General features: G+C 35.0%; 1 protein-coding gene across 1 annotated transcript in view; it reads right to left on the reverse strand.

Moving 5' to 3' along the window:
- col11a1a (collagen, type XI, alpha 1a) overlaps positions 1–27,044 on the reverse strand; it is a 281,120-nt gene that overhangs the window by 114,759 nt on the left and 139,317 nt on the right. Inside the window, 6 exon segments of the mRNA XM_030123523.1 lie at positions 10,998–11,051; positions 11,662–11,715; positions 16,942–16,986; positions 17,183–17,236; positions 17,321–17,365; positions 21,793–21,846. Of these exon segments, the coding sequence (XP_029979383.1) occupies positions 10,998–11,051; positions 11,662–11,715; positions 16,942–16,986; positions 17,183–17,236; positions 17,321–17,365; positions 21,793–21,846 (306 nt within the window).

Consider the following 27,044-nt stretch of genomic DNA (forward strand, 5'->3'; position numbering starts at 1 on the left):
ACTGAGACATAATATTGTTAAAATTATACTTAGTTTTTCTGAGGAAATTTCAGTTTGTTCATGTTATTCACATTGTTTTAAAGGATATTTGGTAAATGTAAACATTTTCATCACATAATTTTACGTTTTTTTTTTGGCTCTAAAACATAGAGGGAAGTGTGGAGTTGACATTATTTCTATATTATTATGTTATTTTTTCACTGCTCCGGCCCACTTCAGATCAAATTTGGCTTAATGTGGCCCCTGAACTAAAATGAGTTTGACACCCCTGGGTTAAAGTAAAGAACAATTGGAGTGTGAATCCTAATCATTATCTCCTCCTGAGAGACGTCAGGTGGTTTTCTCCAGGGAAATACTGGGCAGGTAGTTCTAGTGAACTTGTTTCCAGAGTTCACTTTCAGGAAAAATTCCCTATGGATGTGAAAAAAGAAAGAAGATGCTTAAACTGCAGCAAAACTCAGACAGTGTCTTCCTGGAAAAGAACAATCCAGTGTACGTCTACTGTCGTATTGAACTGGAAAAGATGGTGTGTTTTTAACTCCAACCCCAAAGAATTCATCTACAGGCTCTCATGAAATAAAGGCTTTTTACAATTTTTAATTTTTGTGCCTGGATTTTTGTCTTTTTTCTATAGTTCATGCCCTCTTCATGAGCACCTCTATTGCTTTATGCATATTTATGGTACTGATTAACCTGTTTCTATCTAATAATTTCATCATGCTTTTAGATGTAAAGCACTTTGGGCTTCTTCTTGTTGTTGTAAAGTCCTATTTAAATAAACTTGAATTTGAATTGATTTGACCTCTGGTTTGTCTAATACCAGCAGCTCCATGTGAAACTGTTTTTTTTTTTTGTCTTTTTGTTTCAATTTACTTCAGACTTGGCACATATTTAGAGGCAATTGACATGTTGACATCAGCACATGCATAGACATGATGACATCAGCTGGATCGAGGCTAAAATAAGCTACGATACGTGTGAGGGGCGGGGTCTGTTGTGCCTGCGACCACTTGTTGTGTTTGCTTCCTGTTCCCATTTTTCTCGAACGTCCATATTATCAACATTACTTTCACATTGTAGTGCTTTATATGTTTTCAGACTGATCTCATGAAATCACGTATGTGACGCAGGGTTATTACCTCCGGCAACTGTAAGGAGGGTATGTTTTCATCTGGGTTTGTCTGTTCATTTGTTTGTTTGTTTGTTTGTCTGTTAGCAAGACAACTCAAAAAGTTATGGGCGGATTTTGATGAAATTTTCAGGAAATGTTGATACTACCACAAGGAACAAATGATTACGTTTTGGTGGTGTTGGGGGGAGGGGGGTGGCTAATCTGCCTTGGCGAAGGTCTGTACTCTCTGACTGCTCTTCTAGTTGCATTTGGCATGCTATACGTGCGCTTTTTTAATCCTTTTGTGTGTTATTTAATGCCATCTGATGACATGTCAATGCCCTAGCCGCTTATCACGCTAATCACTAACCCTAACTGCTAATCACTCTAGCCGCTAATCACGCACTATAAACTTAACTCTAAACCTAACCCTAACCACTGATTGCGGTAGCCGCTACTTCCTAACCCTTACTGCTAATTGTGCTAGTTACTAATTGCTAACCCTAACCGCTAATCACTCTAGCCGCTAATCCTTAATTGCTCTAATCGCTAACCCTAATCCTAACCACTGATTGTGCTAGCCACTGATCCCTAACCCTAACTGCTAATTGCACTAGTCACTAATCACTAATTGCTAACCCTAACCGCTAATCACTCTAGCCGCTAATTGTTAATTGCCCTAATCGCTAACCTTGAACCTAATCCTAACCGCTGATTGCGCTAGCCGCTAATCCCCAACCCTAACTGCTAACTGCGCTAGTTACTAATTGCTAATCGCTAACCCTAACCGCTAATCACACCAATTGCTTACCATAAACTTAACTCTAAACCTAACCCTAACCACTAATTGCACTAGCCGCTAATCCCTAACCCTAACTGCTAATTGCGCTAGTCACTAATCGCTAATTACTAACCCTAACCGCTAATCACTCTAGCTGCTAATCACGCCAATCGCTTACCATAAACTTAACTCTAAAACTAACCCTAACCACTAACTGCACTAGCCACTAATCCCTAACCCTAACTGCTAATTGTGCTAGTCACTAATCGCTAATCACTGACCCTAACCGCTAATTGCTCTAGCCGCTAATCATGCCAATCGCTAACCATAAACTCAACTCTAAACCTAACCCTAACCACTAATCGCACTAGCCGCTAATTGTTAATTGCTCTAATCGCTAATCCTAAACCTAATCCTAACTGCCGACTGCGCTAGCCGCTAATGGCGCTAATGGTGTGCTATTTTACACGGTGTAAACATACACACTGAAAGCTTATAATGCGTACAGATAACTTGCCACTTTTGATTGGCGCGTTACCTGAACGCAATTCATGATATCACGTTGATATTTTTGACATTATCCCTTTCTTTGATTTTCCCTCGACTGATTTTAATAACATTCATCAGACCGTTAATCTTCCTTCATTTGCGTACAGACTTCTCAAATCCGGCCTTTTAAAAATCCGATGCGGCTGGCTTAAGACTCCGGACTTATTGACCGGTATGTGTTAGGATTTATAGCGATGTATAATTCACTGGAAACCCTGAGGGCACGCCGTCACAGCGTCAGCCCTGACGCACAGACACTGACTCAAATCTTTATTTGCACTTCCTCAAATGCGACTTGCGTAGCTGTGGCCGGGTGCCTGTGAGCATGTTTATTGCTGTGATCAATTCTCATATTGGATGCTTGTGGAGCCTGTTCATCAGCGCATAAATCTACAGCCATAAACATCTTAATGAAGACTCTATCGCTGCGGCTCCGACGGTGGCGGCGGCGAAGGCAGGGATGCACTCGTGTGTGGTGTGTTACGTTATCTATAGGAACGAGGCAGGCGAAAAGGGAAGCTTTAATGATAGAGGCGATGATCTGTCAAGCTTTTAGTAGAATTTATTGCCCTCTGGGCCTCGTCAAAGCAAGGTGCACTGATGCATACCAAGTACAAAAGAAGCAGAGCCAGACCAGGGCTTACGACTCAGATGTGATCACCACAAACTTTGCTTTGTTTTTTTTATCGTCAAATAAATCTTGTTTCGTGTGGGATTTTGCATCAATGCGTCTGCAGATTTACAGGACCTATTTTTTATTAACCCTTTATTGGAGAAGTGACTATTTTTGGTAATTCCCGCATTCATTACAAGACAGTGACAGCAACAGTTACAGTGAGTCGACAATCTCAGGTCCAAAGTGGTCTACAGGGTCTGTAAGGTCCAATGTGGTCTACAGGGTCTGTAAGGTCCGATGTGGTCTACAGGGTATGTAAGGTCCGATGTGGTCTCCAGGGTATGTAAGGTCCAATGTGGTCTCCATACAAGGTCTGTGAGGTCCGATGTGGTCTCCAGGGTATGTAAGGTCCAATGTGGTCTACAGGGTCTGTAAGGTCCGATGTGGTCTACAGGGTATGTAAGGTCCGATGTGGTCTCCAGGGTATGTAAGGTCCAATGTGGTCTCCATACAAGGTCTGTGAGGTCCGATGTGGTCTCCAGGGTATGTAAGGTCCAATGTGGTCTCCATACAAGGTCTGTGAGGTCCGATGTGGTCTCCAGGGTCTGTAAGGTCCAATGTGGTCTCCATACAAGGTCTGTGAGGTCCGATGTGGTCTCCAGGGTATGTAAGGTCCAATGTGGTCTCCATACAAGGTCTGTGAGGTCCGATGTGGTCTCCAGGGTCTGTAAGGTCCAATGTGGTCTACAGGGTCTGTAAGGTCCGATGTGGTCTACAGGGTCTGTGAGGTCCGATGTGGTCTCCAGGGTATGTAAGGTCCAATGTGGTCTCCATACAAGGTCTGTAAGGTCCAATGTTGTCTCCAGGGTCTGTAAGGTCCAATGTGGTCTCCAGGGTCTGTAAGGTCCAATGTGGTCTCCATACAGGGTCTGAAAGGTCCAACGTGGTCTCCATACAGGGTCTGTAAGGTCCAATGTAGTCTACAGGGTCTGTAAGGTCCAATGTAGTCTACAGGGTCTGTAAGGTCCAACGTGGTCTCCATACAGGGTCTGTAAGGTCCAATGTGGTGTCCAGGGTCTGTAAGGTCCAATGTGGTCTATAGGGTCTGTAAGGTTCAATGTGGTCTCCATACAGGATCTGTTAGGTCCAATGTGGTCTCCAGGGTATGTAAGGTCCAATGTGGTCTACAGGGTCTGTAAGGTCTAATGTGGTCTCCGGGGTCTGTAAGGTCCAATGTGGTCTCCATACAGGGTCTGTAAGGTCCACCTCTGCATGAACAGTGAGTGTACCTGCTTTGTTCGGTACCATGAAGTAATGGTACTAATGTAAGGAATGATGTTCAAAGGGGTCATGTGGATCTGGACAGGGGTCTGGATCAGCACTGATGTTGGTTCCAGTTAAATATTAAAACAGACCCCTTTGACACAAGAACACATTTTCCCCTCATTCTTTTTTCAATTAAAATGCTGAAGCGAGAGTTTGAGGGTACTAAAAAATATATATCGGGGGTACTCCACTGTAAAAAGTTTGAGAACCACTGTTTTAGAGTATTTCAATGACTGCCCTATAAAAAATTAATGCAATGTCTAGCTATTTCCTGAAAAAAACTACACATACCCTGGTTCTAACAGTTTAATTCTGCAGTCCACTTTATAGTTTGAGATCAAGTAATGATTCAAAACATGTTTAACCCTCCGGTATCCGGGTGCGCTTTTTAGGCACACTTTGCACTTTGTGTTAAAAAACGTGCTATTATTTTTCATAATTTAAATAAGGTTAGAATTCAAAAGTTGTTCATTTGTGCATGATCTTTAACATTCTGGCCACCAACTAAAATGTGCACATTGTAAACAAAAGAAAATTATAAGACTAGCATCTGTCTCCTAAGTGTGCCTAAAACGCACTATTTCTTCCATTAGAACCACTGTTTTTGATCCGAAAGCCATTAAAGCATAAATCCTGCTTTTACTGATATCTGGGCTTCATTTGAGAGGTGAGGGTCTAAATTAATTTATTAATGTTGTTAATGTTAATGTTAATCATTGACACATGCCAGGCTGCAAAAATCAAATAATATGTAATCCAGTTTTTATGTAGTATTTTGAAAAAAAAAAAAAAAAAATCATATTTTGTGTTTTTTGCATCAAAAAATGTAGTGACATCATGATGAAAAGAGATTATTTAAAGGGTTAAAAAAATCTGAAACGAATGATTATTTGATATGTATGATTAGGGCTGACCTTGATTTACAAAAATAAAATCAAATTAGAGCAGAAAAATAAATCACTATGTAATATTTAATAGTTTGATTTATAGGTGTGCCTTTTTGGCACACTTGGTGACAGATGCTGGTATTTTTGAACATTTGACGTAGCGCCAAAAATAATCATGCAAATTAACCAGTGTTGGAGTTAATCATTGACATATGCCAGGCTGCAAAAATCTAATATGTGATCCACTTTTTATGTAGTATATTGAAAAAAAATATTTTTTTGTGTCCAAAAAAATGGTTTGTTTACATTACAAACACGGCATTTAAAGGGTTAAAAAATGTGACAGTTATTGAGTATTTGGTATTTTTTATTTACGGCTCAAGTTGATGAAATAGAAAAAAGTGTAAAAGAATTAAAAACAAACTGTACGAAAATTCTTTTGACATTATTCCACAAGTGTGCCAAAAAGGCACACTTGGTGCTTAGTAAGGGCCTTGTTGGACGGGATACCAGAGGGTTAACTACTTCCAAACACTGAATCTCCATCAATAACAACAACAACAACAACAAAAAGGATGGCTGCCGTGCTCCCTGGTGTCCACCTCCATCAGATAGAGGTCCGGGCCGTCTAGATTTTCTCCGACGAATGCAGAGCGTGTGGAGATGAGACCAGCAGATAGAATCAGACAACATGTGCAGGGGCTTTGTCTTCGGCGTTCTGCTTTACGGTTCATGTCCGTCCCCTTGGCGTCCCGCTAAGATATTTTATCGCCGATTGTAATCCCTCGTATGCAACAGCGATACAGATAAGAACCCGGAGCAGGGGGAGGTGGACGGGGATTCAGCTGAAGTACAGCCTTCTGATTCAGACCATCAGATCTGCGATGCAATCAACAGGCAATTTGAGACAAAAGGTTTAGTCGGCTATTGTTACCTAAATGGCAGCGAGACAACCGGCCATTAGCGAGTGAAAGTAATTTTGTTGGAATAAAGGATAAGATGGAGCGCTGAGGATGATTAAAAAGGCATTTAAAGCTGCAGTGGTTTGGTGTCATTTGGCTGAAAAATAACACAATGATCTCTCAGGATATTATAATGAAAGCGGTATGTGAGGAAACAGGACTTCTAGCGCCTCCTCTGGACTCTGTTTGCAAGCCTGCTTGGATAACACCGGTCTGCAAGGGAAATGCTTCCGGAATACAGGGTGGGGAAGCGAAATTTACGATATTTTGAGGCAGGGATTGAAAGACAGTGTATGACCAATTAGTTTATTGAAAGTCATGAGAATTTATTTGCCACAAGAAAATTGACATAATAGAAAATGTTTTTATTCTGTGTCCTCCTTCTTTCTCAATAACTGCCTTCACACGCTTCCTGAAACTTGCGCAAGTGTTCCTCAAGTATTCGGGTGACAACTTCTCCCATTCTTCTTTAATAGTATCTTTAAGAAAGTCGACATTGCTGTGTGATGTTCTATTGGTAGCATGTTCTAAAACGCCCCAAATAGCAGAATCCAGAGGGTTTAGATCTGGGCTAGAAGGCGGCCATAAACATGATTTCCCAAAAATTGCTAAAGTTGGATTTGTTGCTGTTTTCAACAAGTGTTTTTGGTGTTCTTGTGTAAGATTTTAACTTCAAATCATATTTTACTGCATTTCTAACGCTCTTGTTGTCTACCTCAAGTTCAATTGCCATTTTTCTCACGGATTTGGTTGGATCCTTTAGGATTTTGGATTTGAGAGCTTTAATAAAAGCTTCGGTACGTTTTTTTTGTTGCTTCCTCCACTTCCAGACTTTCTGGTAATAGTTTTGCTCATAGTCATTCTCTTCTTTCCATTATAAACAGTCTTTATGGACACTCCAACTGTTTTTGAAATCTCCTTTGGTGTGACAAGTGCATTCAGCAAATCACACACTCTTTGACGTTTGCTTTCCTGATTACTCATATGGGCAAAAGTTTCTGAAAAGGTATGGATAATAGTGTTAGGTATGATTATGACATCAATATATGTTTGGTTTCAAAACAATGGACGTAGTGCCTGCTGAGAAAAAACAACTTAATGTTCATTGTAAATTTTGCTTCCCCACCCTGTAAAAGTAATGAAATTTTTACCACGCGAGAGTCACTGATAAAGAAAAATCAAGTAAAAAAATGCTGGTTGGCTGAAGTTTCCAAGATACAGCCTTGGGTCAAAATGTGAAGGTCAAGGTCAAGGTAAACTTTATTATCCCTGAGGGGCAATTTGTTCTACAGCCAGCAGTTTCACACGGACAACAAACCAACAATAAATACAATAAATAATCCGTTAAAAACAATAGCACCAACATTACAAAGCCGAACAATGGCTGCTGGAACCAAAGAATTCCTCATCCTATTGGTCCTACATTTAGGAACACTGTATCTGCGACCTGATGGAAGCAACCTGAACACATCATAAAGGGGATGACTGGGATCATCCAGGACTGACTGAGCCTTCTTCAGAGTCCGCCTCTGGTACAACACAGTCAGGTCAGTGAGTGTGTTGCCAGCAATTTTGCTGCACACTTTAGTGATGCCCTGCAACCTGTTCCTGTTTTTAAGAGTAAGCAGCCCATACCAGCTGATAAAAGAAAAGGTCAACACAAACTCAATAAAACAAGAATAAAACATTTTCATAAAAGTGTTATCCACTTTGAAACTGCAAAGTTTACGGTAAAAATCCATCCTCTGATGAGCCTTTTTACGTACAGCATCCACCTGAGATTCAAACGTTAGCCTGTGGTCCAGCACCGTTCTGAGATATTTCTACTGCTGAACCACCTCAACACCCTGTCCATTAATGACGACAGGAGAGAAGACTGGAGGATTCTTCCTAAAATCTACAATCATCTCTTTGGTTTTAGACACATTCACATTTAACCCTTTCATGCACGAATTATGAGAACCTTAATCAAGATTTTTTTCCTGAGTGTTTTTATTCCTCTTTAGGCATGAAAAGAAACAATGCATTTGAAAATTTTCCTATGAAAAATAAATAAATAAATAAACAAAAAATATATTAAAAAAAAAAACAAAAAATAAAGTAAAAAAAGACATACTACTACTATTACTAATAATAATAAAAAAAATGATCTTATGAACCTATTTTACATGAAGTTGCAAAAATGTCCACTCAGCTGGATACCTTGCATTTAATTTTTGAAATGAAGAAACATGTATTTACAGATAAATTGTGTGAAAACTGGGGGGGGGGGGGTAGTTCTGGAGGTGAGAGTATGCTCAGGGGAGATGTACACAATGTTACCAATTCATATCAGAAAAGATATGTAGTATCTTAAAATTTTAATAAAGATATGTGCAAAAACAAACCAAAAAAAAAAAAAATCCATGAATGTATAAGAGAACAGCTGTAGAATAGCTGTCCACTGTAGTGACCAGTATACATGAAAGGGTTAAAAAGGACGTGCTCCACCAGTCCGTGAATTCAGACACTACAAAGGCCATGATCGGGGTCATCATCCCTAAGAAGCGACACAATCACTGAGTCGTCTGCAAACTTGAGGACATGCCGCCCCGGGTACTGAGTTTGGCACTCACTGGTGTACAACACAAATAAAAGAGGGGCGAGGACGCAACCCTGTGGCGACCCAGTGGAAGATAAAAGAACATTCGATAAAACACTGTTTACTCTCACACGTTGCGACCTCTCAGATAAAAAGTCCATCAGCCAAGATATGAGGCCGGGCTCGATGCTGTGGATGCTTGTTTATATACTGGAAAAATATCAAAGAAGAAATTGAAAGAATTGTAAAAAGAGAAGTCCCTTCAAATGTTTTGTTCTCTTTACTTGGAGTCATACCGGTCAATGATTTTAAAGCAGAGCAGAGATATATTTGACATATTTTACTATTGATTGCTAAAAAAAATAGTCACAGTAAATTGGAAGAGTGTCAAATCACCAACGGTAATACAATGGAAACAAAGACTGAAACAAGTGTATACTATGGAAAGAATGACCGCATCATTACTAATGAAAATGGATCTTTTTAAGCGGAGATGGCACATGGTCGAAGACTATTTGTATAATTAAACTTTTATAAGCCCTGACATGAGGTGTTTTGTATTTATATAGATGTGTGCATATGTACACAAATATATGAATATTTTGATATTTGGCAATGCATCTATAGATGTAGTATAATATTTGTAACAATAATAATACTATGTGGTGTAATTTATTTTTTTTTTTATTTATGTCTTGTCTCAGATGTTTTGTTCTGTTTTGTATTGTGCAAAAACCTAAATAAAAAGTTCAAAAAAACCCCAAAAAACAGTGCTTTTAGACATTTCATGTTTTCCTTTCTGTCTGTTTTAGTCACATGATACACACAGGAGTTAGTACCGGACTGCGTAACTATTGTTTCAGATGACTTTTGATGGTCAAATAATTTTTTCTGCAACTGTAAATATGGATGATCATTTCAAACCTGTGAAAAAAACCTTTGACAAAAGCACGTAAATACATTCACCTGTGTTAAATCATAGTAATTTTCTTTAAGCAAACCATCACATCACAGTTGCACTTCTTCCCACCCCTTTTCGGGCATGTAAATGGAGTTATTGTGCTTTTCTTCTGACTAAGATTGTTATGATTCTTGATATTTGTATTATTATGTATGTTTTGCAAGTGCATGTATGTTAAATTTCATTGCATGTTCGGAATAAATCGCTAAATCACAATCACAAATCATCTGCAGTAAGTGTCAATCAGCCTAAAAGGGCACATGTCACCCCCTTACTCATTGAGTTACACTGGCTACCCATAGCTGCCCGCATCAAATTCAAATCTTTAATCCTAGCCTACAAAATTCTCAGTGGGTCTGCTCCTACCTACTTAGGTGCACTAATAAAAGCTTATGTCGCCCCACGACCACTCCGCTCGTCTGGGGAACGTAGTCTGGTGGTCCCCAGACCTTGTACAAGACAATCCAGGCTCTTTTCATGGGTCGTTCCACGTTGGTGGAACGCCCTACCAAGTGCTACAAGAACAGAGTCATCCCTGCCTATCTTCAAGAAGCTCCTGAAGACCCAGCTCTTCCGAGAGCACCTCCTATCCTAGCACTTTCAAACATTCCATTTTAAATATTCTAATAAGGTTTTTCCCAGGATAACCACAGATTCTTCCAGGATTATCTCTGGACCTGCTGCGGTGGTCCTGCCTCTCTCCTGCCTTCATCATCACCACTCACTTATCCTCAACCGCCTCCATGTGTCTCCCCCTACTCCCCCCTTCTCCCCCTCTCCCCCAGTCTCTATCTCTATCGCTCTCTCTCTTTCCCCTTCTCTACCCTCTCTCTTTAACCCCAACTGGTCAAGGCAGACGTCCATCCTCCAGGAGTCTGGGTCTGCTCCAGGTTTCTGCTGTTAAAGGGAAGTTTTTCCTTCCACTGTCACCAGTCACTAGTGTTTGCTCCTGGAGGATTCTATTGGGTTTCTGTAAATGGGCTTAGAGTCTGGTTTGGAACAACTCTATATATAAAATGTCAAGAGATAACTTTTTTTGTGATCTGGCGCTATATAAATAAAATTTGATTGATTGAGTGATTTAATTGGTTTTCCCCTGTAAGTCGCTTTGGAAAAAAGCGTCTGCCAAAAAATAAGAAAAAAAAAAAAAAAGTGTAAAGCTGGGACTAAGTTGACCAACACAAATGACCAGAATAAAATGAGTGTATCGTAAATAGACTCACCGTCTCTCCACGCTGGCCTGGATGTCCGGGCAGTCCGTCCTTTCCAGGTGGTCCCTGATGGGTGACAATGAAGAAATACGCTCACTACATAGTCCGGTGCATTCATTACAGCATTCACATCTGAAGAAAATCACCATGATAGTGATATTTTCCACTGATAAGCAGACACAGTTGTATTTTCTAGCCTCAATATATATATATACAACAAACATAATTTTCAGGCCGACAAAGTCAGTGGTTAGACAACTGGAACATTAATGAAAAAATAACAGCTTCTATTTTTTCGTCTGAAGAAACAACATCTCTGAGTGAGGACTAAGAGCCAGCTATGAATCTAACCTGAATCGATAGGTGGAAATTACCACTTGTCTCCTACCGAGACTCGGGAGTGAGAAAATGGGTTCTGCTTCAATAACAGTTAGACTAATGACCCCTGCACAGAATTAGGGATATTGCTATGTATTACTGCACCCCATGAACTTCTCAAATTGAATCAATTGTGACTTATAATGTTTGCAAACTAGCCTAATTTGCTCCTGAGACAGTAGGAAGATGAAAGAAAGAGTAGACGCTGCACCTCGCAAACCATTTTCTCTTGAAATACTCCAGACTGGTTGGCTTTAAGTCGTCGAGTGTATATAGAGAAATGGGAAAGGGTACTTACAGGGGGGCCCTTTGGTCCGGGGAAACCCACGGGTCCCTGAGGTCCTTGAGGTCCCTGCGATAGCAAACAAAACAGACGCATTTAAAAATAATAAACCTGCGAAAACCTGAGAAAATGAAAAAGATCACTGAAGTGGGGCGTTTAACGGCTGGAGAGCTGAGCATCACGACAAAGAAAACAGAAGGGCTCGGAAAAACAAAATGGAAAATACTGAGGATAATATTATAATAAATGCTGGTAAGTCACTTAGGAAAAGGATAAATTATTTGGATTTTTTTTTTTTTTAATGGAACTGTTTTCATGTTCAGTTGATGATGCATTTTGCTGAAAGAATAACTTTTTCTTCAGTTTTCTCTGTTTTCATATAATAACTTTTGAATTAACTTTACCTCATCTACATTATCAGCGAATTAAATATAGGAAAATACCTGATTTTCACTGAAAAATGGAAAACACTGAGGATAATATTACAATAAATGCTGATAAGTCACTTAGGAAAAGGATAAATTATTTGGATTTTTTTTTTTTTTAATGGAACTGTTTTCATGTTCAGTTGATGATGCATTTTGCTGAAAGAATAACTTTTTCTTCAGTTTTCTCTGTTTTCATATAATAACTTTGAATTAACTTTACCTCATCTACATTATCAGCGAATTAAATATAGGAAAATACCTGATTTTCACTGAAAAATGGAAAACACTGAGGATAATATTACAATAAATGCTGATAAGTCACTTAGGAAAGGTTAAATTATTTGGAACTTTTTTTATGGAACTGTTTATATGTTGGTTGATGATACATTTTGCTGAAAAAGTCACTGTTTCTTCAGTTTTCATGTAAAAACTTTTGAAATAACTTTATCTCATCTACATTATCAGCGAATTAAATACAGGAAAATACCTGATTTTGACTGAAAAATGGAAAATACTGAGGATAATATTATAATAAATGCTGGTAAGTCACTTAGGAAAAGGATAAATTATTTGGATTTTTTTTTTTTTTAATGGAACTGTTTTCATGTTCAGTTGATGATGCATTTTGCTGAAAGAATAACTTTTTCTTCAGTTTTCTCTGTTTTCATATAATAACTTTTGAATTAACTTTACCTCATCTACATTATCAGCGAATTAAATATAGGAAAATACCTGATTTTCACTGAAAAATGGAAAACACTGAGGATAATATTACAATAAATGCTGATAAGTCACTTAGGAAAGGTTAAATTATTTGGAACTTTTTTTATGGAACTGTTTATATGTTGGTTGATGATACATTTTGCTGAAAAAGTCACTGTTTCTTCAGTTTTCATGTAAAAACTTTTGAAATAACTTTATCTCATCTACATTATCAGCGAATTAAATACAGGAAAATACCTGATTTTGACTGAAAAATGGAAAATACTGAGGATAATATTATAATAAGTGGCGATAAGTCATTTAGGACAGGATTAATCATTTGGAACTTGCCACCAAACCAGTTGTAGGTCTTTGAGGGATCATTTCCAAATCACCAGAGGTCTCCAGGTTATACTGGTCCCATGTGAATGAGGCTTTGCACCCCTGTAATTCTAACTCAATTAACAAAAGCTATTAAATCCGCTGACACCGCTGGGAGGCTTTTATTCCAAAGCAGCTGCAGACACTGGGAACTTTGAAAGGCTGAGGCGCTGCTGGACTAAACCTCCTGCCGATTCCACACTCTGACATCAGTTCAAAACACCCAAAATCTGGAATAAGCCTTTTCCATTTAATCACAGAACTCTTAGGTTCTATAAAATCAGGGTTTTACAATATTATAAAGCCTTGTTAAGGGTTGAATACCATTTAACAGCCGAAGGAGAATGTGAAATGTAAGGCCGACAATAACACACTGTAGGTTTTTATATGCACATTAAGCCTTAAAGACCTATACCTATTTTTGTGGCCACTTCCAAAAATGAAATTTCTTCTACATTTAACTATTCCTAAGTGATTTATCACCTTTTACTATAATATTGTCCTCTGTATTTTACTACACTTTAATCTCTTGTCTTTTATTTTGTGACTTATTTATATTTTAGTTACTGTCTTGTTGTTTATGCTTATTTGAGTGAAAAAAGTAGAGGTTTTTTTTGTATCACCTGCACAATTTTTGCATTTTGAGCATTGTTTTTCTTATTTTTTTGTACTTTTTTACTGTGCAAACAAATGAGTAAGTGGCAGGATGTGATGACTTAAAGACCTAAAGACCAAGAACTATTTCTTGTAGTGACTTCGAAATGATTTTCTCTCTACATCTAAACTTATCACAGTTACAGCTTTACACAAATTTTTCAGCGAAAATCAGGTCTTTTCCTCAGTTTAATTTCCTTATTTTGTAGATGTTCATGAAAGCTCAGAGTAAATTCAACAGTTATTTTATCAAACTAGAGAAAACTGATTTTTAAAAAGTGACCTTTTCAGGAAAATATATCCAAATAATGGGTTTTACTGGCGAATCAATGTTTACTTCTTATAATATTATCCTCTGTATTTTGCATTTTTTGGTGAAAATCAGGTAGTTTCCTATATTTAATTCACTGATCATGTCGATGTTAATAGGAGCTCAGATTAAATTCAAAGGTAGTTATATCAAAATAGAGAAAACTGAAGAAAAAAAGTGACTTCTTCAGCAAAATATATCATTAACCGAACAAAAATAAAAACACTCTGAAAAATAAGGATGTCTAAAAACAAGATAAACACACTAAATCTGAGGAAAAAGGTACTCAAAACAAATGAATTATCTTGTCCATGCAGCAAGATAACTTCACTTGACAAGAATTCTTGAATTCAGATTGTTAAATCTAGAAATAAGCATGTCTACAGATGCATGAACACTTAAAATAAGAAATTAACTCTTAAATCAAACACTTTTAAATCTAAGTTTTGGGTTGTTTTTTTTTTTTATCTCGGCAAAAAACAAATAATTTTCAGTACAAGTATTTACAACCACTATAATAAAATCAGATTAACCCTTAAAGACATGCAACTGTTTCTGTGGCAACTTCCAAATACATTTTTTTCTCTATATTTGACCTTTTCGAAGTGATTTATCTCCATTTATTACCATATTATTCTCTACATCTTGTGCTTTTTTAAAGAAAATCAGGTATTTTTTTTTTTTATATTTCATCTACTGATCATGCAGCTGTTTATAGAAGCATAGTGTAAATTTCAAGGATTATTATCTCAAAAAGAAAACTGAAGAAAAAGTAACTTATTCAGCTAAATATATCATTAAAAACAAGCATCTACACCCACTGTCCAAATGGGTCGTATCTGATGACTGTGAAAAGATGATTTACTGTACTTTACACCAATTATTTACATGTATTGATAAGATTAATGGATCAATAGATATTAAACACATCATATAAGTAGATGATTTTGGTTGACGGTGGCTTAACCCTTTATGGGGCAAGTGACTATTTTTGGTCATTTCCACATACATTACAAGACAGTGACAGCAACAGTTCTAAAATACATGTTTCTTTCACCTTACATGTGTTTTTTTTGTATCTATTTTTTTTTTTTTTTTAATTATCTTTTTTTTGCCACTTACGGTTAAGGAACCAAATATGGTAACTTCAATGACCTTGATTTTCTGCATAACAATATACATATTTTTAAAATTTTATTTTACAAAAGTAATAAAGTCTTGTTAGGTCCTCCAATAACACACTGAATTTCAGAGTATTTCCATGAGTGACCTATAAAGAGTTAAGGAACCAAATATGGTAACTTCAATGACCTTGATTTTCAACATAACAATATATATATATATATATATATATATATATATATATATATATATATATATATATATATATTTTTTTTTTTTTTTTTTTTTTTTTTTTTTTTTTGTTTTGTTTTGTTTTGGTTTGGTTTTTTTTGTTTTTTTTGTTTTTTTTTTGTTGTTTTTTTTTGTTTTTTTTTTTTACAAAAGTAATAAAGTCTTGTTAAGTTCTCCAACAATGCACTGAATTTCAGAGTATTTCTATGAATGACCTATAAAGGGTTAAGGAGCCAAATATGGTAACTTCAATGACCTTGATTTTCAACATAATAATAACATATATATATATATATTTTTTTAACAAAAGTATTAAAGTCTTGTTAGCTTCTCCAATAACGCACTGAATTTCAGAGTATTTCTATGAGTGACCAATAAAGGGTTAAGGAACCAAATATGGTAACTTCAATTACCTTGATTTTCTACATAACAATATATATATATATATATATATATATATATATATATATATATATATATATATATATATATATATATATATTTTATTTTTTTTTTTTTTTTTATTTTTTTTTTTTAATTTTACAAAAGTAATAAAGTCTTGTTAGGTCCTCCAATAACACAGTGAATTTCAGAGTATTTCCATGGGTGACCTATAAAGGGTTAGGGAACCAAATATGGTAACTTCAATCACCTTGATTTTCAACATAACAATTTTTTTTTTTTTTTTTTTTTAATTTTACAAAAGTAATAAAGTCTTGTTAGGTTCTCCAATAACACACTGAATTTCAGAGTATTTCTATGAGTGACCTATAAAGGGTTAAGGAACCAAATATGGTAACTTCAATCACCTTGATTTTCAACATAACATTTATTTATTTATTTATTTTACAAAAGTAATAAAGTCTTGTTAGGTCCTCCAATAACACAGTGAATTTCAGAGTATTTCTATGGGTGACCTATGAAAGGTTAAGGAACCAAATATGGTAACTTCAATGACCTTGATTTTCAACATAACAATTTTTTTTTTTTTTTAATTTTGCAAAAGTAATAAAGTCTTGTTAGGTTCTCCAATAACACACTGAATTTCAGAGTATTTCTATGAGTGACCTATAAAGGGTTAAGGAACCAAATATGGTAACTTCAATCACCTTGATTTTCAACATAACATTTATTTATTTATTTATCTTACAAAAGTAATAAAGTCTTGTTAGGTCCTCCAATAACACAGTGAATTTCAGAGTATTTCCATGGGTGACCTATGAAAGGTTAAGGAACCAAATATGGTAACTTCAATGACCTTGATTTTCTACATAACAATATATATATATTTTTTTTTAATTTTACAAAAGTGATAAAGTCTTGTTATGTCCTCCAATAACACACTGAATTTCAGAGTATTTCTATGGGTGACCTATAAAGGGTTAAAGAACCAAATATGGTAACTTCATTAACCCTCTGGAGGACTAAGCAGTTCAGAGAATGAATGAATGAATGATGTGGACTTACTCTCTCACCGGGTGGACCTGGGGGGCCGTCGTTCCCTGCTGTGCCCTGCAACAAAAACCAACATATTATCTTTATTGTGACCCAGTTGTGATTCAAACACACTGTCAGCACAAATGTTTACAGTTATAATTATTCTAGACGAGTGAGGGTGAGTAGCGGCTTAATCTAGTGCAGAATCTGGTATAAAACTTTAAAAAACTTCAAAACTTCCATGTGAAATGTGTGTTTATAGGTGACGTACCTTTGGACCTGGTTTTCCCGTTGGACCTCTGGCTCCCCGGGCTCCACGAGGACCCTACAAAGACAAAACACCCTCAGACTCAGACATTAAACATAGCATTAGAGGTGAGTTTAATGACCTTTAGTAAAAGCTACGCACCGTTGGACCTCTTTGACCTCTGGGACCAGGTTTCCCTGCAACGCCCTGTTAGAAAACCAACAAAAACCTTTCACAAACTCACATGGATTATTATTTTTTTCAGTTTCTAATATTAATACACCTCTAAGAGCATGCAAATCAGTACTTTTTATTATTTATTTCCTACTTCCAGTAATGTGCAATAACCCTGTAAAATGTGAATTAGGTGGAATAAGTTGTACAATAATCCCCTGTTCATAAAATAACAATGTACTGTTTATTCACAAATGCTCTATTTCTACAGACTGCCATAGATATACACACTGTTGATATTGTAAATGTTGTGTCTATTCTATTCTTATTATACTTTTGTTAAATTCCATATTCTATTTTCTTATTTTCCTTTTTTTTTTGGGGGGGGGGGGGTTTATATTCCCTCTATTCTTATTTTATGATGCGTTGTGTTTTTTATTTCACATTGTTGCACTGACTGGAGTAGCACAATGACAATAAAGGCTGTTCTATTCTATGTTATTCTATTCTGCTCTACTCTATTCTGTTCTATTCTAATCTATTTTGTTCTATTCTGTTCTGTTCTATTCTGTTTTATTCTGTTCTATTCTATATGTTCTATAGAATAGAATGGAACAGGATAGAATAGAATAGAACCAGGAATAGAATAGAATAGAATAGAACCAGGAAAAGAATAGAATAGAATAGAACCAGGAAAAGAATAGAATAGAATAGAATAGAACCTTCTATCCTATTCTATTCTGTTCTACTCTACTCTATTGTATTGTATTGTTTTCAATTCTATTCATTTTTATTCTGTTCTATTCTATTTTGTTCTATTCAGTTCTATTCTATTCTATTATGTTTTATTCAATTCTATCCTATTGTTTTATTCAATTCTATCCTATTCTATTATGTTCTGTTCTATTCTATTCTATTCTATTCTATTCTATTCTATTCTATTCTATTCTATTCTATTCTGTTTTACTCAGTTCTATTCTATTTTATTTTATTCTATTCTGTTCTATTATGTTTTATTCAGTTCTATCCTGTCCTATTCTATTCTGTTCTATTCTATTCTATTCTATTCTATTCTATTCTATTCTATTCTATTCTATTCTATTCATTTTTATTCTGTTCTATTCTATTATGTTCTATTCTATTCAGTTCTATCCTATTCTATTCTGTTCTGCTTTATTCTATTCTGTTCTATTCTATTCATTTTATTCAGTTCTATTCTATTCAGTTCTATCCTATTGTACAGTTCTATTCTATTCTATTCATTTTTATTCTGTTCTATTCTATTCTATTCATTTTATTCAGTTCTGTTCTGTTCAGTTCTATCCTACTGTATTCTGTTCTATTCTAATCTATTCTATTTTGTTCTATTCTAATCTATTCTATTTTGTTCTATTCTATTCTATTCTATTCTATTCTATTCTATTCTATTCTATTCTATTCTATTCTAGGTGGTAGATAAACACTCCTTATTTGACTAAATAACCTGGTTCTGTTGACGTCCTTCGTTCATGGTTTTGTTCTAGTATATTTTTTTTCCTCTGGTTAAATAAACGACAGGAGCGTCTGTTCCACTCACTGCACTTCTAACACTTCTACAACAGCTGCAAAATATGATCCTGGCTCAGTTTCAACACCGTCCAAAAACGGACTTTATGAAAAAAGTGTCAAACATGACTGTTCCATTTTTGGCAGGTGGTCTGAGAATAGGGCTGGTCATAAAAGTTAATGTCTGCATGAGGCTAATCTGTCCTCCCTTTATGTGAATCACATCTTTTTTGTCATAAATACATTTATAAATCAGTTTTATGAAGAGCTGAGGCTGTTCTGCAGTTGAATCACACCCAAACTGATGTTCCTCTGAGTCAGGGGCGTCAAACTGTTTTACCTTCAGGGTCCAAATGCAACCCAATACGATCCCAAATGGGCCGGACCAGTAAAATAATATCATATTAACCTATAAATAATGTTGAATCCAAACTTTTCTCATGTTTTAGAGTGAAAAAAATAAAAAATTATACAAAGGAAATTAGGGGAAAATGAAAAAAAAAGTGAATAATGTGAACAACCTGAAATTTCTTCAGAAAAATAAGTGTAATTTTAACAATATTCTGCCTCAGTTTATCAATTATACATGTGCTTTATAACATAGAGATCACAGTGGATCTACAAATATACAAAATATTTAGTAACAGGCAGAATATTGTTAAAATTACAGACTTCTTTTAAGATGTTTCAGGTTGTGTGGAAATGTAAGGATTTTTATGTAATTTTTTTTTTTTTTTTTTACACTAAAACAAAGAAAAATACAAACTTTTTTCTATGTTTTAGACTGAAAAAAGTAAAATTACTTTAAAGAAATTAGGGGAAAATGAGAAAAAAATTTAATAATATGAACCTGAAACTTCTTCAGAAAAATAAGTGTAATTTTAACAATATTCTGCTCAAGTTTATCATTCGTTTATCATCGTTTATCATGTGCTTTATAACATGGAGATCACAGTGGATCTACAAATACACAAAATATTTAGTAACAGGCAGAATATTGTTAAAATTACAGACTTCTTTTAAGATGTTTCAGGTTGGGTGTAAATGTAAGCATTTTCATGTAATTTTGTTTTTGTTTTTTTACGCTAAAACAAAGAGAAAAATACAAGCTTTTATGTTTTAGAGTGAAAAAAGTAAAATAACTTTAAAGAAATTAGGGGAAAATGAGAAAAAAATTTAATAATATGAACCTGAAACTTCTTCAGAAAAATAAGTGTAATTTTAACAATATTCTGCCTCAGTTTATCATTTATACATAGAGATCACAGTGGATCTACAAATACACAAAATATTTAGTAACAGGCAAAATTTTGTTAAAATTACAGACTTCTTTAAAGATGTTTCAGGTTGTGTGTAACTGTAAGTCTTTTTATGTAATTTTGCTTTTTTTACACTAAAACAAACTGAAAAATACAAACTTTTTTCTGTTTTATACTGAAAAAAGTAAAATTACTTTAAAGAAATTAGGGGAAAATGAGAAAAAAATTTAATAATATGAACCTGAAACTTCTTCAGAAAAATAAGTGTAATTTTAACAATATTCGGCTCAAGTTTATCATTTATACATGTGCTTTATAACATGGAGATCACAGTGGATCTACAAATACACAAAATATTTAGTAACAGGCAGAATATTGTTAAAATTACACTGACAAAGAGAAAAATACAAAGTTTTTCTATGTTTTAGAGTGAAAAAAGTAAAATTACTTTAAGGAAATTAGGGGAAAATGAAAAAAAATTTAATAATATAAACAAACTGAAATTTCTTAAATACACACAAACATTTAGTAACAGGCAGAATATTGATAAAATTACACTTTTTCTTTCAGGCTGTTCATATTTGTTCATGTTATTCACATTTTTGTAAAGGGATAGTGTGTTTCTCTATGTTTTACAGTGAAAAATGTAAAATTACATTAACGAAAATGTTTAAATTTACAAACTATCCTTTAAAAAATGTGAATAACATGAACAACAATAAACATATTAAGAAAAAAATTTCCTGATATTGTATATTTAAAAACAATGGAAATTACTCACAAATTGTGTAAGAAATGCCTTAATGATGTAAACGTTATGGAAAAATGATAAAGTTGTTTTAAAAAAACAATGGAAATTATTTTTCATGCTGAGAACAAAAGTCTTCCCATTTGTATTCAAAAAGGTTTTTAAGTTAAGAGAAATGAATTATAATTTAAGAGGGTCGTTTGTGTTTGAAACATGTAAAGTAAGAACAAATGTTAAATATGGCTGTGTTTCTGTTATTGGTGTCAAATTATGGAATTATGGAATTTTAAAAAAGCTTTAATTTGTCAAATTCTCTAGGACTAAAATAATCTGTAAGTGATTTAAGAAACTGAATGTAGATTAATTTGTGTTAATGTTTTATTTGCTTCAGGAAATTCAAAAGATGGAAGTAGGAGAAGCAGAAATAAGAATCTGGCTTCAGCTTCTTCCTTTTTTTCGTTATTAATTGTCTAAATTGCATGTTCTTTTTTTATTATTTTTTTAGTTTTATTTTTTATTTTTATTATTACTATTATTTTTTTTTTTTTTTATGTTTGTGTTCTGTACATAACCGAAATAAAAAAAATATTCATCCATTCATTCATTTTCATCCCACGGGCCGGATTCGGACCCTTTGGCGGTCCGTTTTTTGGCCCGTGAGCCTTACGTTTGACACCTCATCTCTAAGTAAAAACTGCATGAGTGTTGCTTTTTTTTCCAACTGTTTCTCTATCTTTTGTTCTCTTCCCAACATTGATTTTGTCGCTGTTATTCCTCTTGCCAAGTCACCGTACAGATGCCTTCATAATAGGAATCAATTTTCCTTTATGCTCGGATGCGACGCTGCGCTGACTTTCGTACACAGGCGTTGGGAGTGTACGGTGGGAGTGTGCGTTTGCATTTCTTACCCGGGCTCCTTTCTCGCCGTTGGCTCCAGGGAAGCCGGGGAAACCACTCGAGCCCTGTTAATGATAGAGGGAGATATCAGCCAATGAGCAGGCAGACGGGGCCAGGACATGCATTCTAATGAACACATATCCTGCATTTATCGGCACCGTTTTTTTTTTTTACCATGACCTCTGATCCTTCCTCATTTGTTAAAATTATTCTCCTTCCAAAAAAAAAAAAAAATTCCTGCTGTTTAACCCATAAAGACACAAACATCCACCGTCTACTGAAAGTATCTTCTGATCTGAAGTGTTTAATAAGTTCTGATCCACTAATGCTATCAGTATGTGTGCAGTGAAAATGGGCGGAGTCAGGGGAAGAGGGCGGAGTCTTTTCAGTTGAGAGGGGAGGGGCTTGACATGTGGACGGAGGAGACCCAAACATCCACTGTCGACCAAAAGCATCTACTGATCTAAAGTGTTTCATAACTTCTGATCCACTGAATATATTAATATGTATATGTTAAAAATGGGAGGAGTCAGGGGAAGAGGGCGGAGACTCACTTGAGAGGGGAGGGGCTTGACATGTGGAAGGAGGAGACACAAACATCCACCGTTGACCGAAAGCATCTACTGATCTAAAGTGTTTAATAAGTTCTGATCCACTGAAGATATCAAAATGTATATGTTAAAAATGGGAGGAGTCAGGGGAAGAGGGCGGAGACTTTTCAGTTGAGAGGAGGAGGGGTTTGAAATGTGGAGGGAGGAGACCCAAATATCCACTGTCGACCAAAAGCATCTACTGATCTAAAGTGTTTAATAAGTTCTGATCCACTGAATATATTAATATGTATATGTTAAAAATGGGAGGAGTCAGGGGAAGAGGGCGGAGACTCAGTTGAGAGGGGAGGGGCTTGACATGTGGAGGGAGGAGACCAAAAAATCCACCGTCGACCGAAAGCATCTACTGATCTAAAGTGTTTAATAAGTTCTGATCCACTAATGCTATCACTACGTGTACGGTGAAAATGGGCGGAGTCAGAGGAAGAGGGCGGAGACTCAGTTGAGAGGGGGAGGGGCTTGACATGTGGAGGGACGAGACACAGACAACCACCGTCGACCAAAAGCATCTACTGATCTAAAGTGTTTCATAACTTTTGATCCACTGAATATATTATTATGTATATGTAAAAAAAAATGGGAGGAGTCAGGGGAAGAGGGCGGAGACTCACTTGAGAGGGGAGGGGCTTGACATGTGGAAGGAGGAGACCCAAACATCCACCGTCGACCGAAAGCATCAACTGATCTTGAGTGTTTAATAAGTTCTGATCCACTAATGTTATCATTACGTGCACAGTGAAGATGGGCGGAGTCAGGGGAAGAGGGCGGAGACTTTTCAGATGAGAGGGGGAGGGGCTTGGAAGTAAGGATGAAAAAAAACCTTCAAAGACTGATGTAAACTGTTTAATACCTGTTCATCCATTAATCTTATTTATACATGCAAATACTTGGTGTAAAATACAGTTTGTTGTTTTTATGGTCATCAGATATGACCCAGAGGCTCCGTAGTTACCATGGAAACACTGTCATCTTCTACAATATTGATTTACCTGGAAAACGCAAGGAGTTTAATAAATTACTTCATGACAATGTTCGTTTTTATGTTCAGTTAATGATATATTTAGCTGAATAAGTCACTTTTTACTCAGTTTTCTGAAAAAATCCAAAACACAAACGATAAATATTATCGTAAATAATTTATTTATGAATGTATATTGTAACTGTATTTGTATTTTAATGGACCCCAGGAAGAGTAGCAACCACTACGGTGGAAGCTAATGGGGATCTGTATAAACAATAAAACAATAAAAAAAACAAAACATAATATTACAATAAATGGTGATAAATCATTTAAGGTTAAATTCAGACAAAAAAAACTTTTGTAAGTCGCTATAAAATACGTTCTAGGTGTGTTTTTTGCAAATACATTGTACTGAATAGCTCACTCTGTGACACTTATATCAATATGTATATGGTGAAAATGGGAGGAGTCGGGGGAAGAGGGCGGAGACTTTTCAGTTGAGAGGGGGAGGGGCTTGAAATGTGGAAGGAGGAGACACAAAGACAGGAAGTAACTCAGTTTTCTGAAAAAATCCAAAATACAGATGATAAAATTATAATAAATGGTGATAAATCACTTAGGTATAGTTTAATCAGACATAACATTTTTGCAAGTGGCTATAAAATTAGTTCTAGGTAGTTTTTTTTGTGAATATATTGTACAAAATAGCTCATTCTGTGAAATATAATCTGTTATGCTGCACTATTATTGTATATATACCTGCGTTTTTAATCATTTTCTCTATTTTGATGTATAACTTTAGAAGTAACTCCATCTCAACTACACGATTAGTGAATCAAATATAGGAAAATACCTGATTTTCACCCAAAAATGGAAAAAAAAACTGAGGATAATATTATTATAAATGATGATAAATCACTTAGGAAAGGATACATCATTTGGAAGTCACCATAAAAAGGTGTTTGAGTCATAGTTTTAATATAATAATCCTTGAATTTACACTAAACTTCAATTGACAACTACATGTAAAGTAAATTAAATATAAGAAAATACCTGATATTCATTGAAAAAAGCAAAATGTAGAGAATAATACTGTAATAAATGGAGAGCTATCATGTATTAAGGTTAAATTCAGACCAAAAAAATGGTTGGAAGTAGTTATAAAATTAGTTTTTGGTAGTTTTTTGCAGGTATATTGTACTAAAAAGCTCACTCGGCAAAATATAAACTATATGCTGCATATTATTGTATAGATACCTGTGTTTTTATTAGTTTTTCTATAGAACTTTTGAAGTAACTCCATTTCATACACATAATCATTGAATTAAATACAGGAAAACACCAGATTTTCACCGAAACATGCAAAATGCAGAGAATATTATTGTAATAAATGGAGTTACATCACTTTGGGGAAGGTGAAATGTAGAGAAAAATGAATTCAGATAAATGACAGTGGATGGAGATGCTTGTTTTTATGTTCAGTTATTGATATTTTTGCTGAAAAAGTCACTTTTTCGTCAGTTTTCTGTGTTTCAGATTGAATAACCTTTGGAGCTTTTATGAACATGTACACGATTAGTGAATCAAATATGGGAAAATAACTGATTTTCACCCAAAAATGGAAAAAAAACTGAGGATAATATTATTATAAATGATGATAAATCACTTAGGAAAGGATACATCATTTGGAAGTCACCATAAAAAGGTGTTTGAGTCATAGTTTTAATATAATAATCCTTGAATTTACACTAAACTTCAATTGACAACTACATGTAAAGTAAATTAAACATAAGAAAATACCTGATATTCATTGAAAAAAGCAAAATGTAGAGAATAATACTGTAATAAATGGAGTTACATCACTTTGGGGAAGGTGAAATGTAGAGAAAAATGAATTCAGATAAATGACAGTGGATGGAGATGCTTGTTTTTATGTTCAGTTATTGATATTTTTGCTGAAAAAGTCACTTTTTCGTCAGTTTTCTGTGTTTCTGATTTAATAACCTTTGGAGCTTTTATGAACATGTACACGATCAGTGAATCAAATATAGGAAAATATATGATTTTCACCCAAAAATGGAAAAAAACCTGAGGATAATATTATTATAAATGATGATCAATCACTTAATAAAGGTTAATTCTACAGAAAAAATCATTTGGGAACAGTCGCAGAAGTAGCACTGGGTCTTTATGGGTTAAATTAGATGAAATTATAATAATAACACACTGAATTTCTGAGGTACAAATGAAAAAATAAAAGTATTTTCCTTGCATTAACGCTCACAAAGCCGACCAGTTAATAATCCTGTTAAGAGCATGCACACAAACGTACACAAAGACCACAAATGTGCTGCACAACACAAGGAAATATCACTTATGCATTAGTCAGAAACACTCGCTTACCCATTTTGCAGCACCTCGACACGATGCATTTGGAAATATTCAATAAAAAATCAGATTCATTTTCGACAGCGTGTGTTATTATCATGCAGAGTAACCAATTAGCTGATCCCAATTAAAATAATATGATTCTAGCTTCTTAAATATTGATTATTTGCTGGTTTACTTTCTTTTCTGTCTTTATAAACTGGACATTTTTGAGCTGTAACTAAACGAGACGTTCAAGGACCCCATTTTGAGCTTCAGGAAACACTTTCATTATTTTCCGATATTTTAGATAATTATGAAACCAGTTCAGGTTCAACGACACAACATCCAATACTTTACTTATGTTAATGATTAAAATACTGACTTTGCAGTACGTTACACAGATGCATCATGTCCCATTTGGTTACAGTTTATTTGTTTTTGTGCATTCATGTTAAATTTAGCTGCACAGACAAGATGAGGTGAAGGTTATAGAATGTCTAAGGCTGGTATTAAGCAGTAATAAAATGATTTAGCTGAATAATCTGAAAGAAAAACAATAGTAAAATGAGATATTGATTGGTTTAAGGGAAGGTTTATAAGTAGAGCTGCTTAAAATGCCTGATTTTAGTCGCATTTAACTGTTATTTATGAGTCCAAACACAAAATATAGCCTGTTATATCACAAAATACAGTGTAATCTCATGAAATAATTATGCTTTACAGTATTTTAACCCTTCAGATGCAGGAGTTTCTGGACCCTCCACTCTTCCATAAATGGGACAAAAATGACCCGTGGAAAAAAAAAACAATCAATGTGGTTTTTTTTGTTTGTTTTTTTTGCTATTTTGTCATTAAAAATGGCATAAAAATATTCATTTGTGTTATATTTTGGTCCACAAAATAATAATTTCATGTTTTTTGTTTTTTTTTTATATTTAAGTATATTATAGTATATAGCAGGGGTTCCCAAAGTTTCTTCATTTTTCTTCGTAATGACAGAAGGTGCTTTTCAGTTAATACTTTGCACAAAATTTGCTTATACAGATTTGTTTTTTTTTTTGTATATTAAAGTTAAATATATGTGGTTTGTTTACGAAGTTTTGAAAATATAAACAGACACCTTTGGTACAGGCGTAAATTTTGCCAAATTTTTTCAATTAATGAAAATTGCTGAAGCGAGACTTGGGGGCACTCGGCTGAAAAAAGTATATTTCAGGGGGTACTCCACTGTAAAAAGTTTGAGAACCACTGCTCTGTAGTTTATAGTATTTAACAACAACAGAACAATGGCAACAATGGCAACTTATCCCTCCGGTATCCC

The sequence above is a fragment of the Sphaeramia orbicularis genome, chromosome 20 (assembly GCF_902148855.1).
Source record: "Sphaeramia orbicularis chromosome 20, fSphaOr1.1, whole genome shotgun sequence".
Lineage (NCBI taxonomy): Eukaryota > Metazoa > Chordata > Actinopteri > Kurtiformes > Apogonidae > Sphaeramia > Sphaeramia orbicularis.